Source organism: Leptosomus discolor, chromosome 3, assembly GCF_034619465.1.
Source record: "Leptosomus discolor isolate bLepDis1 chromosome 3, bLepDis1.hap2, whole genome shotgun sequence".
Lineage (NCBI taxonomy): Eukaryota > Metazoa > Chordata > Aves > Leptosomiformes > Leptosomidae > Leptosomus > Leptosomus discolor.
Window position 1 is genome coordinate 48183018 of NC_141393.1, and position 21348 is coordinate 48204365.

Sequence of the window (21348 nt, forward strand, 5' to 3'; positions counted from 1 at the left end):
GTGCCTTTCTCACTCTTAAGTACTGCCTGTTAAATTTCATTTTGAAAAATGAAGCTGTATTTAGTATAAATGTCAGAGATCCTGGTGAGAAGAAAAGCACCCCAAACCATTAAAAGAAAAAATATGTTCTTTTTGCTGCTGTATAATTTTGAAATTACTTAGAAATTTGTACAATACCTAAGGAAAAAAGAAATTGCTCACAACTAGGACACGAGACTACAGGTAAATGAAATTTTAAAAGGAGGATTTAGTACTCTTTAAGAAGGAAAAATGAAGTTTGTGAGTTCCTGGCAGACCCTTAATTAAATTGAAAGTTGTCTTGCTATGCTGCTTTTACACATTGAGGAGAAACTGTTAAGGCTGTTTTGCTGACTGCAGTATACTGCAGTCTTACAGGTTACATTGCTGAGCTGCTTTGTGGAGTAGCAGCAAAGTCCTCCCTTTAAACAGCTGTAAAGAATGATGGTAAGATTTTAATACAACTTTGCTCTCTTGTTCTTGTAGTTACCTACAGAGAGGACTTTAAATCCCAGTATTTGCCGCAGAGAATTAATTTGTTACCTGTTTTAAGTAAGAAAAGAAGGAGCAGTTGCTGAAGGCAGTCTCAACAGCAGATACTGAATGTTTATAGATCCTGCCAAGTGGTGGCTACTCTCTTGCAGTATCTCTCTTCGCTTTTAAGAAGAGGTAAGATAATTCACGGCTATCTCTTTCCCAAGTAATCTCTCATGCCCTGGCTCACTCAAGACACGTCAGGGATACAAGAGACTGTCTAGGACGTGCTTCTGCAAATACGGATAGCTAGATTATCAGCATGCATGCATGCATGACTAAAGGATGTAGAGTACTAGTCTGCTCACATTGCATACCCAGCTTTCTCTCTGTCCTGAGAAAGATCCATTGTATCTGCTGAACAAGGCAGAGAGTTGCAAGAAGGTATTTTAGCAATTCCTTAAAAGCAGATTCTTCTTCCAAGCTAATGCAACAGCAGCTAGAGCTAGCGCTGTTCTGGCAGAAATACTGTTCTCTAGAATGATAGAAATGAACGAGGAATCCACTCCACTTGGAGTCAAGCCTTCTTTCTAAAATGCACTTTCCAAAACAGTAGGGAAGTTTACCCTGATTGTTGTTGTACATCAAATTTGAGCATAGATATATACCCTATATTTCTAAAGTTTGCCTTCTTTTTCATTTGAAGATAGCAATCTTCAGCATTTCTTGATACAATGTGGTAAACGATAAAAAACCCTGCTATGTTTCTCTCCAGAAATAGCTAGGTTTCAGTGGAGAATAAGGTAATTCTGAGAGATAGATATATATATACACACACATGTTGTTTGTCAATGTAGGATTCAAAGCTCACAAGAAAACTTCTAGATAAAAGTCAGTATATGACTGTAAGCTATTATGTTCTATTAATTAATGTAAAACCTCCTAAATCACATGTACACCAGACATAACATTATAAAGTTTGGAGATAAGGACTTCTCTTCATTCATTGTGGGATATGTCTGCTGTTTCTATTTCATAGCTACCATTGCAACCCTATATTTAATGGTACTAAGAAAGAAAAAAAAAAAAGAAAAAAAAAAGGAGATATCTCATTATTTAGAAAAAGGAAAGTTTACTTTTTAAGAGCAAAAAGTAAATCCATTCTTAATGTACAGTTACATTCTTTCAGCATTTCAGCAATCAGGAGTCAGATCTTTATTACACATTTAAAATGAAAGCATTTGTCTTATCTTTACCATTTGAAGCCTATTTTATTTTATAAAGACATTTATGTCTTTATGCATTGCTGCATTTTCACAGCAATTGGCTATCTGAACCTCCTGATATTCCTCAAGAATGGATCAGGCTAGTTTAGAGGGTAACAAGGATCACAAACTTCAGCTGGAATAAAATTCATTCTGGTTTCATTGACTTGAATGGAGCAATGCCAGTTTATCCCATCTGAGAACTAGACTAAATTCAGCCAAGTTCTGTAGAATTACAGAGGAAAAAGATTGCCTTCACACTTCTGGAATGGAATTAAAAAGAAAAGAAGCCACAGGAATGTGCTACATATATCGCTTCACCCTGCTTTCCTTCTTCAGAGCCATAGAGGAGCTTGCATATAAAAAAAATTTGTGTTTTCCATCATCCCCTCCCTGATAGTCATAGCTTAAGTTTAGATCTATGGCTGCAGTATTAGAGGAAGTTCTTAAATTTCTGCGTGCTCCTTATCTCTGATACCCAGCAGCTCTCTTGTCTTCCATGAAATCCTTCTGAGATTTAGATCCCAGGCCAGAAATCAGGTCTAGCTAAGGAGATCTCTGTGCTTCTGTGTGAAGAATGTGAGGCATAAGTCCCTGTAGTCTTCGCTGGTTCTGCTGCTGTTATGACATTTTGTCACTTCCTGAGCTTTCTTAAGTATTGAGCATAAGGACAGCAATATGAGTAAAGAAATTAAGGGTTTTTTTTCCAAGATGCTTAAACCCATGTTATAAAACCATTCTTGCAGATCAAGGGCAGACGTTGACACCCAGTTACTTGGTAATAGCTGCCATTAGGCATACTTGCACAAGTGGACATAGCTAGAAATATCAGGAAAAAGCAAAATCTATTCTACAACTAATTATGTCTTCTTCCAGACTGATCAGTCCACTGCGTGGTGTAGGTCTGTAAGGCAGAGCAGTGCTGGGGATATATGTGCTGTACAGCATCAGTATTTAAATGCAGCATTAGCGCTTACATTTATCATTGTTCTTAGCAGCCCACAACCACATGGAACTGGTGTGAAATACTCTGATGATGCCAAAAGTCATCAGATGCATATTTCATGGGAGGACTGTGTTATCAATGTCTTTAAAATGCTTATGTGGGCCCCTACTAGTGACTGCCTGAAAATATTTAATGTACTTACCCTACTGCGTCATTCTGGAGTAGAAAATATAGATGAGAATCCAGGAAATAATTCTCGGCCAGAAAGATCTGGACACATTAGCACTTTTGTTATTCATCTATATTTTTGATGTGCTCAGGCTGGAGCAGTAGTTAGAATTTAAAAACTCAGAAGATATTTTCGTGATAGGAAACAGTTTCTTTAGAAATAGTGTTGAACTATATTTCACAGAGTGTATTAGTATGCCTATGCATGCATGTATTTGAATGCAAGCTTCATCAGCTGCTTTGTGTTTTGATACTATCTTTTACTGTATGACTGGATCATATGTTTCCCATAGTAACTCCATGTCTTTCAATGTACAGAATGAAAAAAACAACAACTTTTTTTTTTTTTCTCAGTAATACTGTCCTTTTTTGTGACTATTTGTTACCATCAGGTATGACAGCTGCTTTAAAGCTGCATTGAGTGTGTCTGTGCATACTTCCATGACTGTACTATAGGTGTATCCCTAGCACGGAACATTTCATCTGTAAATGATTAAAACTTTACAAAGTTGTAAGGAATTGAAAACAGCCTTTCACGGAGGCAGATGTTGGACATCCTTGATAACAGGTGATATCACTGCTGTCCATGATAAATATATTTGTATTGCTCTACAAGTCAGCATAGTAATGGAAAGCTTTATTGGAAACAGGCATATTTATACCCTTGAATAACATCAGCTGTTGAATTTATTCTACTTCAGACAGATGATTTTCAAATTCATTTTGAAGCTTGGATTCACTCTTTTGCTATACATTTTTAAAGTAGCAGAGTAATTTCTTGGAATCTTTTAAGAATCCAATATGTTAATTCTTGACACTTTAAAATATTAATTTCTTTTGTTTCATAGCTCGCTTTCACACACGTGAACTCTGTCTTTTTAGCTGTCTCAATCACTACTTTTCCTTTTACTTTATGTGACAGTTTTAATTAAATGAAAATTAAATTTCCATCTCCCTGAAAACTGTCCTAAAAGAATGGCATCAAAGCCCTAGCTCTTACATCAGCAGTAATCTGCAGTTGGCTCTGTATAGCAAATCCTTATTGACATATGAGATGAAATCCTGACTCCGCTGAAATCAGACAAAACTCCCATTGATTTCTGTAGGAGTCAGTTTCTACCCATAATCTCTCATAGATCCAGTTTAAACTGGAATTCTGAGGGGGGCTCATGAACACAGAATACTATATCAGCACTTCAGACTCTGAGCAGCTGAACAAGCAGGCAGCACTGCTGGTGCTGGACATTGTATCCTGTTGGTTAACTTGAAGTACAGTGAAAATGGTCATTTGCTAAAGAAGTCTCCACCAGCTTTCCTGGATCTGATATGAATTTCATATTGATGCAATAATACTTTGAATTTGGCCAGTGGTTTCAATAAGCAGGCTATAAGCAGCTTAAATGGAGAAGATACTCCATCGCATAAATGTATATTCATCAATTTAAAAACCATGTCTACATGAAAAGATGAAGTAATCTATTATTTTTCTCCATAAGACTCGTCACAGTGTAAAGTTTCAGAGAGATAATGTCTTCTCTATCTTTATTGTTTATGATTCTTGGATTTATAGATGCCCTGGACAGAAAGAGAATAACTCCTATAATTTACCACTGTTTCTTGCAAGCTACTTTGGAGCCTTTGATTTTCACCAAGCTGCATTCAAAGCTTTCTTTGTTAACGATAACTCTTCCAGACAGACCTACATTATCAATTCTTGACTCAGCCCACATATTCTGTGAAGATATGCACTATGTTTTGGATACCTTGGGAAAACACATTGGGATGGATGATACGAGGTTGTGCTAGTGCCTCATTGCAGCAAATGTAGAAACAGAATGCTCCAGTATTAGCAAAGTACTTCAGAATTAATTTAACATTTGAATAAAATTAAAACAGGATTATTTTTGTTTGCAGTGTTCAAAGTAGATGACACAGTTATAAAGTTTGACTTAGTTATGTCTCCGGTTTTCCTTCCAGTGCTTGACTGAACTGTCAAGGGAAAGGATAGTTTTTACCTGTTAAGGTAAAATTCAGGTGTAGTCATATATATACGTGTGTGACCCTATGATTATGCTTTGTACAAACATATTTGGGGGTTAATGCACTTATTGGAATTTAGTAATTAAAACATTAGTAATTAGTCACTTTAGAGTGAAACTGATTTTGGAGCATATTATTTTTCAAAAGTACTGTGGTCCATGAAACATCATCCGTCCTTTACTAGGTGGGAAACAGATGTTTGTGGCAGAAGGACTGGCACCTGACAGGACATGGTTATAGCAAATGGGGTTCATGTTATCCTGGACAGGTGCAGTGGTGCCAGAAGATATTTTGCCTAGTTGCATGTGAAACAGTTATAAACCCCTTAACTATTACCCTCATCCCTTTTCTTCTTCAGCTGGTGAAGATAGTTCCCTGCATGTGAACTGTTGTTCTTTTTTCAAGTGATTTACATCTTATTAGTTGGATAGCCCCAAATGATAATGAATTTGAAACATCACGTTTTGCCACTTGTACAGTTCTATGGCAAGAATTTTCTTTCAGGTTGTTTTAATCATAAATTTTAAAAATCAGTTTAGGGTTTGCCACCACCCTGTCTGACATGAGGCATATAAGAAAGCTTTCCTGTGATGAAGGATCAGAAAGAAGATCATAGCACATATATCGGAGAGCCTTGTCAAGAGGAAGCTTTGAGAACAGTTCACAGCGAAAAGGTGGCAGTAGGTCCCCAGGAATCCATGCTCATTCCCATTGTAGGAAGGGTTGGACTGGGTCCCAGGTGATTCATACCAGTGTCTGTGACCTGTTGTCTGGGTAGAAGAGAGAAACATTTCTCCTAAGATGTCTAAAGAGTTTCAAGAAGGAATAGCATCGCAAACATCATAAATTGTAATTTCAAGCTCACAATGCATTTGTTTTATATTTGCCATCTATAGTTTCAACAGCTTGAGGCAGATACTTGATAATACTAACCAAACCAGAACAGCATCTGAATCCAGTCCTGTAGTAGAAGGATTGAGAGAAAGAATATACAGATGAAATGACAAAGTTAGGATATTGAATGCATTTCGGGGGGGGGCATACAAATACAATGGTAAGAGGAGGAATACAGCAAGCTGTAGAATATTACGGAACATTTTCTAATATTTAATGAAATTTTGTTTTAAATGTCATGGCATGTTGGTCTTCTAAAACTTGATGATCACACCCTTTAGTACGTACATAAAGTCCACATTCTGGTGGAAATGTGATTCAGGAGTTCTAGCTGCTGCTGGCACCTTTCATTATAGCGTATCCACTTGGACTCTTGTGGGCTGCTGTGAGAAAGATTTCTTCATGCTCCAGTCAGATGCAGACTCTGTCTTTGCGCTCTTAGGGCCAGGCTGGATCAGTGCTTTGAGGCGCATTAGCTTGGGGTCAGCAACAAGCTAACAGTTGCTACACGGCTTTCTTTTGGAGCAACACATATTGCATCTAGTCAGCAGAGAGCATGAAGCTCAAAGTATCATGCAGACACATGCTGAATTTTCCCGACTGATTCAATCCATTATTGCCTCAGTTTCTTCAATCATAAACTAGAATAATATTATCTATCTCCTTTCCAGAGGCCTTGCGAGGATGTGTTTGTATTTGATGTCTTATTAAGGCAATCCAATCAAGGATGGATTGTTGCCAAAACTCCCATCGTATGCAGAGGGTCCTGGGGCCCCTACATTCATGCAGCTCTCAACAACAGAAATATCAGGTCAAAGTTTGTTGTTCAGATCCAGGAAAATACTTGTAAGTAGTTGTTATAGTCCCCCAGAGTCACCACATAGTTTCCCTCTTAATTTTATTTCACTAGCTGCTTCCTAAATTGAATCAAAATGTTTTCCCACTTGTAATATTTAAAGGTGTACAAATACTGTATGCAAGAGCACCTGTGACCTATTCATTGCCCAGCAGTGACAGATCTGGTAATAATGTGCTTGCTATTCTGGCTGTGCTGCACTTTGGTAACACCTAGGGTTTAATTGAAATACACCCTGACCTTGGTTTTGTTCATGAGGCATAGAATGGACATAATTACTATGAATCTACTGAGGGATATTATGGCAAAATGTCATATTGCTAATTTTGGCTCCACACACTTTTGGTGAAAAAAAAATAAAATTAATCACAAATCTCAGTAAAAAACAGTGTGCTGCAGTCTCATAAAGTCCTAAAACAAGTGATTTTCCAAAAAATTAACTTCTTATATTTCTCTGTACCTATTTTTTCTCTCAAAACACTATCACAGTATGGTAATTGCATTGCCCCTAACAGTTTCATATTCCTTCATAATTAAATAAACAGCTTGTAAATTGCAGACCACAGAATGACTCTTTTCTTACCTTAAGGGGTTTCCATAGTTACCAAGGACAAGAAGTTTAACCATCATTTGCCAGACTCAAGGCTATTTGCAGCCTTAACTTTTAATCTCATCTCTCTTTTTCTCTTTGTCTCTTTGTTTATTAACAGAATGAGAGAGTAATTTGGACTTGGTTAGCCACTACAAATGCAATGATGCAAAATGGACTCCAGTGCTTTAGTGTGTTATTAGCTGGATATGTTTCTCACAGAAGGTATTTTAGAATAATGCATCCTAGCAATACAGCTTATAGTTATCGAGGTTATGAAATGCCAGTCAAGCACTTCTGTAACTCAATATCAAATACTTCAGACCTTAGAAAAGGAAAACACCTTTCTTGACACAGCATTATGTCATAGAATTTTTTAGGCAGATACCTATCTTAATTCATACCCTAAAAGGCATTGGTGCAGATTTTGCTTGGCTGCTTTGATAGAATTCTCTCTCATCCCTCAGTCTCCTCTGTTTTACATATTGCAACATGTATTTGGAAAAAAATGCACTTGTTAAGCCACAAACTCCATTTTTTTTGCCACTAAGATGGACAATCCTCTGATTTGCTAATCTCAAAATAATCTTAAAATCTTTCTCAGTGGCTTCCAATTTTACCGGAGCATCTCTGTTGGCAAAGTGTAGAAACTGCTACTAATCCACAACTGCATTTTATGTTCATCAAGCTAAAATACTTCTGTCTTCTCATTTGTATTATCTACTGAGGTCAAGGGCTCAGCAAGGCTCAAAGGATGATTTGTGTGGATAACAAGAATATTCAGCATTAGCACATATAGAAGACAAATGCAGATATTGTAATTTAGTAAAGGATATTTTGGGCTTTAAAAACTCCGCTCAAATTTTCTAAGACTTTTTTTAAGGGCAAGCATATACTCTGATTGCTAGGATTTTTTTGAGGCTCTTCATTGTACTGGCTACAATTGTACCTGCATTCTTAGACTATGTGGTGTTCTGGTCTGACATTTCCTACATCTGTTTTTATAGTTTGTGAGTAGGGAGAAAATTTTGGAAGGAATCAGGGCTGACACCTTGGATTCTGCCAGCCTTGCCCTTTTTTTTGCCTTTGCATCTTTTAAAAGACACAACGATTTAGTATTTCCTATACTTAGCCTGCAGGTTTTTGCCTGCTAGTGTGAAATCCTGTAGTATGTTGTTGAAAAGGATGTTAATTTATATGATTTAATGCTTCCATGTAAAAAAAAAAAGATGATGTTCTACCAGACCAAAATCAGTTATTTAAAATGAAGTATCACTGTAGTACCTTTAAATAGATGTTGTCTTAAATCACTGCTAAAACCAAAGAAATACTACAGTGTTTCAAAATAATGCCCCTGGTGTGACAGGAGTGAAAACTGCATTGTTTTGGAGCAGTGCTTTAGAACACATCAGGGTTACACTAATTTTATTGTGGTTCACATATGCCTCCCAAATGGGGATTTGTGATTTTACTGTGATAATAAACCAAAAAGGGATTAAGAAAGCGTCCTTTCAATATCTATAGATATATCACAGTTTAATTGTTGCTCACTGAGGTATTTCTGGCATAAGATAGAGAAATCTTGAAGGAGCTTGTGTGACTTCCCTTTATATCGTGGTTGACACACGAGATGTAGTGACACGATGCTAGTGTTGAGAATTTTGTTATTGGGGCTATTGTGAAATTTTTTCTGTATAGTTGCCTGTTTCCCCCTACATAAATATCTGTCCAGAAAAATATAGATGATGAAACAAATAAAAAAGCTTTAGAGAAACTGTGTTTTATCAACTGAATTAGTGAAGTGAGAAGAGCAAAATGGGACATGAATAACCCAAGGGATCAGTGATGAGGTAGAAAACATTTTTACCTTTACATAATTGGTTTGAATTGAGCCCAGTCAATACAGAACAAAAGTTCCTAATGTCTACATGGGGTCTCAGGAAAATGAATCCAAATTAACTTCGAAAAGGGACTAGCTAAGCTGCATTACATTCTTTTATGGAGACTTTTAATTGAAATTACAGTGGCCTTGATTCAACTTAGCTTAAATTAAATTCTAAATAAGTGTGTCCACACAAAGATTTAATGCAATGTAATTAACCCACTTTAAAAGTTAATTTCAATTAAATTTCTAGAATATTTTTGGGTGGACTAGTATCAAGCTATATTGTGGTGGCTTTTATGAAAGAATTTAAGTTAGTTCCTTGTGAATAGCTCATAGGTTGCTCCTGTTCATGCCACTGTGAGCAGTCTGAACTGAGAGATTAGGATTGTTTTGTCCACTTCAACCTTTGGATCACATCCAGGGAAAGGTCAATAAAGAAGCCAAATAATTCTTCTTAATAAAAATAAGCTACATTACATATTGTCTGATGTTTCCTATGACTTTCCTATAAAATTAGCAAATGTTATGAGTTGTACTGAGGATAAAAGTGCAAATGACACTTGAGAGTAAAAGAATATTTATAAATAAAGGGACATACCAGATCAATTTAGTTTAAAACACTGGGAAATCTCTTAATTGCCAGCTAAAATGCAAATATTTTTGTCTGGACCAATGGGCACTAAAATTCTCATTTTTAAAATGTCTATTTCATGTTCATTTCTGTTACCTGAAGTTAGGGATAAAATTTTAAACCCTAGGAAGACATGACAGAGGAAACATGAAATCATGCTGGAAAATGGGGGGTGCGAAATAAAGCTGTTTTCTGTATAACAAAATGAAAGAAAAGAAGAAAAAGACAGACTGGGTCAAACTCATCCGTGATTGAACTCCCCTGAAATCAGTGGTGATTCAGGAGGATTGAATGTGTCCAATCACATTTAGGTCTTTCAGGTCAGTGTCTCAGTGATTCAGCTGAGTCTTAAAAGGCTTGCAGAAGAGAACCGGGAAGTAGCTGTGGTATAGCAATATCCACTCTGCTGCCTATACTTACGTGCTTCAAGGGGCCATAGAAAATCTCAACTATGTCCCAAAGGAAAACAGTGAAACACGCAAAGAGGAGAATAATTTGCATTGTGAGTGTTTTGATTTATCTGGTCTCATGAGTAATCAGTTTGCCTTGCAAGGCTGCCTATCTAGCCCTCTTTGGCCTCCACTGTATTTATCTAAAAGTAAAATAAAAACCAAATAGATAAAAGCAGCTGGGCTTTGAAACCTCCCAGGTTTTTAGGCGTTATTGCAATGGCTCCCTAAACTGTTGTTGAGACTTTTAAAGTACTATAGCAGCGCAAAGGGAAAATGATTTTTAAGAATGGAGGAAAGATACACAGCTATATAGTTGCAGTGATGGGTACAACAGTCTGTTTAAAAAGAACCCAAACACCTCAGACAGGTGCCAGTCCATGAGAAAAACAGAAAATAAGGTTAGGAAGAGAAAGATATGAGATCTACTGTGACCCGGTTTACTGATTTTGCATGATAATTATTAAGAACACAGCATGTCTTTGTTGGTGGCAAAGACATTCAACGGAGAAAAAAGAATGGCGTCATCATTCTGTATATGGGCAGGGAACAGCATGCAAAGTGTTTGCACTTCTTTTGAACTGAAAGCTTTAGTCCTCGGGGGTTCAGCCAGGTGGAAAGGAATTTCGGAACAGAAAAGGCAGGGAGGGGAGCAGGAGGGTACGCTGAGTGAATCCCTAGCAATGCGATTCCATCAGCCCAACCCTTCACAGCCATATGGGGCCGCGCACCTGAGGCTGCAGGAGTATTTGCAGAGCAGATGTTGGCAGAGGATTTCTGACCCCGGTGGAGCTCCCTGCCCGCAGTTCCGTCTCTGTGCTGAGACAAAGGTTTACCCTCATGTGTTCCAGTATTTTGTGGAGCTAAAACATATTGTGTACTTGCCTCATGGTATCTGCACTGCAATTCCCTTGGCTTTCTCTGCTGGCATTGCTGCCAAAAGGGGATCAGTCTCAGGCCCTCAGAGCATCCAGAGTTCCTGAAAAGAGAGTCAAGAGAGTCACTTCTGTATAAGGTCATCCTGGGATTTAGACCTATTTTTACTGCTCTGTTCCATACAGAAACTGTTTTAAATTCTCCAGTGCTGATACTACCAGAAGAGACTTCCCAGCATAATTAGCTGCTTGACGCACCTAGCTCCTCTTCATATGTTTGGAAATCTGCCATTTAATTTGCAACTGTAGAGTCGCTTGTTTACTAAAAAAAGCAGACATCTTTGCAAAGGGTTTTTCTCTCAAAAACCTCTTCAAAAGGGTGTGATGATCAGCATACAGAACCATGCTATAAAAAGTGAAGCAAAGGTGCATTTTCTAAATGCATCCACATGTTTGTCAACTTGGAAAAAAAAGTTGTAAAAAGTGATCTGAATGCTCCTCATCCTGAAATTTTCTGGCACATGGCCGAGGGAGAGTTGTGATGATTTAACTGTACTTTAATCAAGATTTAACTGTGATGTACTTGTGATGATTTAATTTTACTGTGATGGTTTAATCAGCTGGTATCTGATAAATTCTGTCTGTATTTTCAATGCAGGGGCATATAGCATCACATCTCATTTTTTAATGGCAGATGTTCAGCACCAACCAAAGTGTGTCAGATCATACTGTATCATAAACCATTTATTGGGATAAAGCCATGGCCTTTGCCCTGGACCGCTCCACTGCTGAGACAGTTATTCATAGACCCACAGATTAGGCAGAAAGCTAAGTATGAGTTGCCAACAGCAACTAAACTGCTAAGGGTCACTGGAGCTTGGGAAAATATCTTTGCCACCTGCCATACCTCATTAGGTGGATTTTTGGGAATGGTGCAGAAGTTCTCTTTTGTAATCAAAGCTCACTATTACAGGAAAATCCTTCAGAAATCAGAGTGTGTATAGTCCCTTCCTCCTGGTCATATAACAAAGAGAGATCAAAGCACATCAGGCCTAAGACTTAATTACAAAAAAAACAAAAAACAAAAAATAAACGGAAAAATGAGCTGTAGATTCCATTACAACGCCCATAAGGAAGACATCTCTGCATATGTGTTTGGCAAAGTTACCTTTCAGTAGCATAACTAGTGCATTCTTCAAGCTGTCCCCAAGGAAGGCTGCGCTATGCACATCTGCAGAGGTAGATTAGCTTTATCATTCCTTGCTTCATCTTTTGAACTGGATCTTAAGAGGGCAAAGCTTTTCACTCAAAGGAAAGCATGTAGTATATCAAGACTAAGTATCAGATGAGCTACAGAGAGGAGCACGTGCATATCAAATGTCAATTTGAAAGAAGATTTTTTTGAGTTCTGTGGAAACAGAAACAAAACAAATAACTCTCCAAATATGTATACGTATGTCTCCATGGCCATAAAGAGAATATACATTACTGTACTAAGATGACGGATGACATATGCTTTGGTAATCAGAGCAAAGCCACAGACAGACTTAAGGTCATGTTTGGAAACACATTTAATAATTGTACGGTGTCTGGGGAATTGACTTTGCAGTAAGGAAATTCTTAGCATTTTAAACTAGATTTTAAATCTATACAGCAGAGGGCACTAGTGTTGTTGAATTGACCATAGAGTTGGTATTTTGGTACTAGAAAAATGGAGGGGTAGAATGTCGCTTAGAAGACAAAGAGTTGTCAACAAAGACTAAAGAAGCTGGTTGATGGTCTGTGTTCCATGTGTGGATTTACAAAGCTAAACCTTCATGTGTCTCTAGCATAACAGACAGATATTGAATAGTAAATTGCTCTAGTACAGAGTTCCAGATGGGTCTTTATGTAAAGCCCATTAAAATACTTCCATAATGTTCTTCAAGGCTTTAAATGAATTTTCCACTGTGGTTTTGTGCTGGCTAAATTTTTTTCCAGGGTATTTATGATTTAAAATTACCCTGGTGTGAAATGACTGCACCAAGACTTCCTGAATACTTAAGTTCTGAGCTGTGGAAAACCAGCAGTATAAAAGAAAGGACCTTTGTAATACATTCCTACTGCCACTGGGAATCTCACTGCAGTATGTTAGCTTCACTCAAAGCTCACCCGTTGGAAATGAGGACTTGCAAGGCATCGCCTAGCATATATTCTGCTGGTCATGGTAGCTTTTTTCATTCATCAGCTTCCCTGTACTTTAGCAGCATCAAGCGCAGTTAGTGTGGTCTTGTGCTAAATACTGCATTTTGCTGCCTGTATTGCCAAAGAAGGGAGAAAAACTTTAGTAATGTAAATAAATCTAAAGTTAAATCAAATGGTGGCTACAAATGCTAAGATTTGCTCTCACTGTCTCCCAGAAAACATTGCCAAAGGAATGGCGATATCGATCTTCTGTACTTATACATTAAACAAGATACAGCTTAGGCACAAAAAAATTCAGCACACCAACAGATCTGAAAACCTATCTGGAACTTTCCATCCACATCTCACAGAATGGTGATCCTGTCTTTCTTCAAAATTATGCACTCAGAGGAGCTAATAAGTAGTCAATGACCAAGCTTGTATTTGAAGTATACACAGATTTGAATTTTGCAGAAACCTGAGGGTTGCAGAATTCTCTGAGGGCCTTTGACAGATTGTAGTTCCAGGGCATATGTTTGATTGAGACATCCCTAGCACTGGACTAGGGAAAAAGGTGAATGTAAAAGCCACTGGCAATTTTGGCCTTCAGTACAGGAAAGAGCTGTTCTGTGTAACTGATTCGTTGTTTGAGTCAATAACCAAAAAATGGGAGAAATATAGGGAATTTATTTTAAGAAGATAAAATAAAAGCTTTCTTTTAAAAATCTTTTTGCAACTCGGACACAGAAACATTTTGTTTCGGCTTGAATAATTTTTGCTAATCAGTCTCATAACTGGATAATTTAAGTGTTGTAATGAAGTATTGTATTCAAGTAAAATGTTTGTGTTTTTTTTTTTTTTTTTTTTTTCCCAGGGAGCATATATGTAGTGATAGCAAGGGAAGATTTTCTGGGTAAAGGAGTAGGTGAAGGGAATGGTGGGAGATACCATCAGGAGCAAGACGTCAGAACAGGAGGGAAGTGTCTTGGACTGCTTGCGGCATGGTTTGGCATCATCAGCTTTGTGGAGGCTGGCAAAGAAGCAACTGAGGGGAGTTTATGCATACGCTGGCTGATGCTGAGGGCACTTGCTCTCTCATGACCTTCCTTATTTTTCCTATGCTTTCTTGTTCTACAAATCCCATAGTTTTCCTGGTCCTTCGGGGTATCCAGGATGTAGGAATGAGAGCAAAAAGAAAGGTAGAGAAACCATATGGCACCTGGCAAAGCTGGCCTTTAATAGTGAATGTGTCTGAGAGAGAACACAGAAGATTCCTGTATCTCTACAAGCCACGTGTGCTCCCAGTGCCACACCATCCATACAAGGATAACAGGAAGCTCTGAAGCTGGATGTAGTGGGCTCAGTGCTCATCTCGATTCCAGTGAAGACAATGACATTGCACCAGTTCAACGGTAAAATAATTGATTTGGTGTGGTTTTGTATCTGTTTTATTACTTGCTAATGGAATTCATTACTCAGTCCAAGTCCTCAGGGGATAGGTTTTAGAAGAATTTGAAAAATGAGAAAGGAAAGACAAATCTATCGAATAAAAAAACCAACGAGTGACAAACAAAAATGCTAATACAATCACATTAACTATCACAGAAGATGGTTAATTACTATTCAACAGCAAAATTCATGGATCACAGATCTTAACTGGGGAGCCTGAAATTTATATTAGACTCACTGATGTAATTCTTTTGACCATGATGGGTAGTTTCTTCTCTGTGAAAGTGTAAGAAAGATGGGAACCAGGTCCTTTTCAGGAGGACCTTTTTTGCAGATAGTTTTACTACAGTTGGATTTTTGATGTAAGGGAACTTGGATTTTAGTGATTGGTTTGAGAGTGTTTCTCCATATATTGTGTTCAGCACCTCTGAAGAGATGAGTGACCTGGTAAGCCTGCAATAAAAAGGAAGGTGTGTGCAGCAGCCACCTCTCATCTATAGCATGTTATCCTAAACCCACAAAGCTGATGTTCAGAAGTGCAGTTATTGGCAGAGGGGAGGGATGGAGAGGTGAGAGCAGTAACGTCTAATATGACAAGCCACAGGGTCCTCCAGTGTCTTAAGACAGAAGCCAAAGAGAGACAAGTTGAGTGACTTGCTCAAGGTTGCAAAACACATTAGTTTCATAAATCTTTCATAACAAGAATGATGTTTTATAAATAGCACTTACAGCACAGATCAAACAAATAGATACAGCCCTGACTTTCCAGTTCCCATTCACAGGTTTTTAACCATCATATTTGCTTTCTCTGCAGTAAATTATTAAAAGTGAGATGAGAACACTTGCTGGCTCTGAACCATTATAACAAGTTTTTAAAAAATGCAGAAACAAAGTCTCAAAAACACATTATCTGAATATATAATTAGGAAAAAAAAGGCTTTCATTAAATTAATTGCTGTGAGATGCAAGTTAATATCTTTTTTCCTGTATTTTTTTTTTTTAAAGAAAGATAGCTTTTTTTTTACACAGGGTGAAATAAGTTGCAGCCTGGAGTGGAAAACACTTGCCTTATAGTATCTTGTTTTACTGAATACAGCTTTAGGTTATAAATATACTTTAAGCTTGCTGTAATTTATAAGACTTCACTGCTGGCTGATTTATAGGAAATTTCATTAGTCTCTACAACAGAGACCTTGCGCTGAGCAGCAGATTGAAAATGAACTGAGGGCTGGGGGCTCTAAGAACTACCCCAAATGAATCAGTACTGAAATTCTTAAAATGGTAATGATCATTTGTAGTGTAAAGGTCTTTTTTTCCCTTACAGTAAGATCTGTAGGATTTTTTTAGAGGTACCAATGAAACTGCCAATGCTGAAGCTACAGAGATATTTTTCAGTGTTTAAATGGCTGTTCTTATTTCTGTGTTCAGCACACATTTACTAATGAGTGTTTCTCTGCTGCTGGTGCCAAACAAAAGAACTGAGGAGGAAATATCGTGAAATTGGATGATGCTGTTTAACGGTAGGGAAGAATTGATGCTCAGCATGTTTCTTTTGTAGTTTTTGAGAGAGGCAAGATCTTGCCCTGACATCTGCATGACATTCAATATTAAAGGCTTTACTTCTAGTTAAACTCTGATGCAGGAATCACATCTGTATAGACAAAGATTTTTCACTCATAAAACCAGGATTCTCCACTTGCTCTTCGTATTAGGTATTGTCTTGTCTTAAAATGTGTCAAGAATGTTGCGTCAACTTGAATATTCTGATGATTCCCATCTTACTCATTTTTTCTTTTTGAGGCCCTTGTCACTTCTTTCAGCTCTCCCCCTGAGTTAGGACATTTCTTTTAGGTATCCACTGTGGTTGAACTTGTTATCTGCCATACAACTACATGCGTTATACATTGGAATGAGCAAGAAAAGCTAGTGTCTGGCTTTTTCTTGTCTCACTGCCAATTACAGCTGACATACATAGCTGTACAGGAAACAAAATATTAGTGTATCTATAGCTATTCTTGCTACAGAGTTTCATGAAATTGGTAGACCTGACTGAAAGGACTTGAGAAGTCTTTGTTCAGAGAGCACGCTTACATATTTGCAATTAATTTAATGTTCTCCTTCTCCTTTCTTTCTTTTTTTCAGGCTATTCAAACTCCAGAAGGACCAACACCAAATAAATTATGAATGTTGAACAAGATGACCTTACATCCACAGCAGATAATGATAGGTCCTAGGTTTAACAGGGCCCTATTTGACCCCCTGCTTGTGGTACTGTTGGCTCTTCAGCTTCTTGTAGTGGCTGGTCTAGTGCGGGCTCAAACTTGCCCTTCTGTCTGCTCCTGTAGCAACCAGTTCAGTAAAGTGATTTGTGTACGGAAAAATCTGAGAGACGTGCCAGACGGCATCTCCACCAACACCCGGTTACTCAATCTCCATGAGAACCAGATCCAAATCATTAAAGTTAATAGCTTCAAGCATCTGAGGCACCTAGAAATCCTGCAGCTCAGCAGGAATCACATCAGAACAATTGAAATAGGAGCTTTCAATGGTCTGGCCAATCTCAACACTTTGGAACTCTTTGACAATCGTCTGACCACTATCCCAAATGGGGCTTTTGTATACCTGTCAAAACTGAAGGAACTGTGGTTGAGAAACAACCCCATTGAGAGCATCCCTTCTTATGCTTTTAACAGAATCCCTTCTCTCCGGAGGCTCGATTTGGGGGAATTGAAAAGGCTTTCGTACATCTCAGAAGGTGCCTTTGAAGGTCTGTCCAACTTGAGGTATTTAAACCTTGCCATGTGCAATCTTCGAGAAATTCCTAACCTCACCCCACTTGTAAAACTGGATGAGTTAGATCTTTCTGGGAATCATCTGACTGCCATCCGGCCAGGTTCTTTCCAAGGGTTAATGCATCTTCAGAAATTGTGGATGATACAGTCCCAGATTCAAGTAATAGAAAGGAATGCTTTCGATAACCTTCAGTCACTTGTAGAGATCAATCTGGCACACAACAATCTAACACTACTGCCTCATGACCTGTTCACACCACTCCGCCTAGAAAGGATCCACTTACATCACAATCCTTGGAACTGCAACTGTGATATCCTTTGGCTCAGCTGGTGGATTAAAGACAAGGCACCCTCCAACACTGCGTGCTGTGCCCGTTGCCACACACCTCCCAGTTTAAAAGGAAGGTACATTGGTGAGCTGGACCTGAATTACTTCACATGTTATGCTCCAGTCATAGTGGAGCCACCAGCAGACCTCAACGTCACAGAAGGCATGGCTGCAGAGATGAAATGCCGGGCATCAACCTCCCTGACCTCTGTATCTTGGATTACTCCGAATGGATCTGTTATGACGCATGGGGCATACAGAGTTCGGATTGCTGTACTGAGTGACGGCACATTAAATTTTACAAAGGTAACTGTGCAAGACACGGGTTTGTATACATGCATGGTGAGTAACTCTGTTGGGAATACCACAGCTTCTGCCACACTGAATGTGACTGCCCTGGATAACCCTGGTTACACGTACTTTTCAACCGTCACAGTAGAGACTGTTGAACCTTCTCAGGATGAGGCACAGACCACAGAGCAGGTTGGGCCTACACCAGTTACCAACTGGGAGACCACTAACATGACAACCTCACTCACTCCACAGAGCACAAGATCAACAGAAAAAACGTTCACCATTCCTGTGACGGACGCAAACAACGGGATCCCGGGAATAGATGAGGTTATGAAGACTACCAAAATCATAATTGGTTGTTTTGTGGCTATCACTCTCATGGCTGCTGTAATGCTGGTAATTTTCTACAAAATGAGGAAACAGCATCACCGGCAGAACCATCATGCTCCAACACGGACTGTAGAAATCATTAATGTGGATGATGAGCTTACAGGTGACACACCCATAGAGAGTCACTTGCCCATGCCAGCAATAGAGCATGAGCACCTAAATCACTATAACTCTTACAAGTCTCCTTTCAACCACACAACAACAGTTAACACAATAAATTCAATACACAGTTCAGTGCATGAACCGTTATTGATCCGAATGAACTCAAAAGACAATGTACAAGAGACTCAAATCTAAAACATTTATGACATTATGGGGTGGGGCTGGGGACAAAAAAAGATGGTTTATAAAACAAATGACACAAATGACTGGGCTAAATCTACTGTTTCAAAAAAGTGTCTTTACAAAGAAAAAGAAATTTATTTATTAAAAATTCTATTGTGATCTAAAGCAGACAAAATTATGTGTATTCCTCAGAACCTGTTTTTGCTGCACTTATTTACCCTCCTCGTTCCCTTTTTCCTCGCCAACCTACCCCTATTCCCATTTGCCATATTTTTCATAGGAGATCTTGATTCCCTAAAAGAACTGGTCTAGAAAATTTTGTAAGAAATCTGTTACACTTTGGGAATTTTTATGGTGAATTCTAGTGGTGAGACTCGGTCTATTTTGTCACTTTTTCTGGTTTTTTTTTCCTTTTGTTTTCTCATGCCCTTTTTGAAATTATTCTGTAGAGAATGGAATAATAACAGTAACTTTACAAGTGAGAAAAACAAAACAAGGAAAACATTTTTTTTGCCATGTAATGATTTGCTCTGTATTTACCAAAAGCACCGTTCTGTGAAAAAAAAAAAAAAAAAAGAACAAAGAAATTAATTTACTTGTGAAAATCTATAAAACCCATGATCTTTTAAACAATTCTAGAAGCAGAATTTGTAGTTCAAACACTAAACTAAGATTATAAATAAAATATTGGTTTTTTCTGTATTTGGATATAGCTCATTTTTAGTGTGGCTTTAAACATCAAAAGTTCGTTAATATCCTGGCGATATTCTGCTGTGATGGTCCAAAACACAATCACTTTAAAGAGAATAATTGCACAATTTTGGATCATTACTGAAGAGTAGCATAATTTTCATTTTATATGCAAGCAGCATACTGGCAAACAAGGGTGTTTGACTTTTAATGCAAGATTAAGATCATTCCTTCTACTGGTGTTTTCACTTATCTCTATTATATCACCAGATGTATTTCACAGTGCCAGGAAAAGTTTTGCACAGGGTTTCAGTTATCACTGAATTTATTAGACAAAGCTGAAAAGTTTTTCTGGTTTTTATAATTTATAACTGTCAATAAGAAAATTCATCTTTATATCAAAGCTAGTCGTTTCCAGTTCAGTTGTCCTGTGGCTCTTAGACATAAATATGAAATATGTTTAGCTATCTATAATACCTATAATCAGAGCTGTATCCCTATGTGCAAAGTGAAATCAAAACACTGTTAACAGAGTAACTCAGGAAGAAGTCTGAGGATTTTGGTTTAAAAATATAGAAAGAACAAAGTCAGCCAAATCAGATGAGATTTGCATGAGATTTGCATGACAACTAGACTCCCTGTAGTGTAACCAGTTTACATTCATTTAAACTCAGACTCATTTACCAATAGGAAATGCATTTTCCTTTCTATTTATGTATGTTCTCTGGATTTAACTTATCGGTGCTATAGGAGTGATCTATACCTTGCTGCTGAAAGCTAAAAGGAAGGCTTTGAAAAAGAAAACCAGCTTCAGGACACTGTGTTCTTCCAGGTAGAAGTTCTGCCAAATTAAACTACTTTATGTGTTGGCAACTGAATAGAAGCGTTTTAAGACAATTTAGATTAGGAAAAAGAATCATATCTGAGTGTCTTTTCACCTGCTTTCTTCCTTAACTACCCTTACTGTGAGTTTTCAGGGTCCTGTGCCAGGTAAATAATGTTCTTAGTTCTTACCAAAATCTCTTTTGGGGCTTTCTAGTATGCAATAGCATGCAGGATGAAGACCCAACTGAACAGTATACTTCTATTCTGAAAAATTTAAGAAGGAATTTCTGCTATGTTGAGGGGGTAAATATCTCTTGTTGGATGCACAGTTCTCAAGGTTGCGAGTGATTATTGTAGTGAGAAGGCCTGATTTAAAGAGGACACGGTGACGATAGGTGACAATGAATCACACCCTGCAAGGAGTCTGATAAGTATAATACAGAATGAAACCCAAAGTTCTATAATAATCTCAAAGAAACATTTGGCGAGATATTATCCTTTGATGTACTACATGAAAAATAATATCTACTCTAAGAGAGTTTTAATAGATGACAAAGATGGACCTGAATGTAAAACGTCACAATTGTGATTCCTATCTTTGCCTGTTTCTTCAAAGTGCATTAGAGCATTTCCTTGGTGAGTTCTTTTAAGCATTATGATAAAGTCTGTACAGAAACGCTGCAGTTACAGATTGCTGTTTGTACTTTGCCCATCTGGCTAGTAACGTTTGGTCCACAACCAATCCTTATCTGAAAATTGAAAAAATTATTTCCAGGAAACCTAAATCTGGGCCATCTGTAATCAATGGGTTTATGTTAAAAAATTATGGCTGCTCTAACCAGTATTTGTGAAAGCACTTACGGTCACCATGGTTTTCTGAACAGGTAGTTTGTACTAACTCCTAAAGGTTATGCATAGGAGGCCTTTAAGGAAAAGAAACTAATGCCAAGTGGGACACTGGGTCAGTGAAAATCTTTATTCC

General features: G+C 37.9%; 1 protein-coding gene across 1 annotated transcript; it reads left to right on the forward strand.

Moving 5' to 3' along the window:
- Positions 1 to 16946: 16946 nt before the first annotated feature.
- On the forward strand, positions 16947 to 18863 carry LRRC4C (leucine rich repeat containing 4C). Its single transcript, XM_086463212.1, has one exon. The coding sequence runs from the start codon at positions 16947 to 16949 to the stop codon at positions 18861 to 18863; it is 1917 nt and encodes a 638-aa protein (XP_086319338.1).
- Positions 18864 to 21348: the final 2485 nt, after the last annotated feature.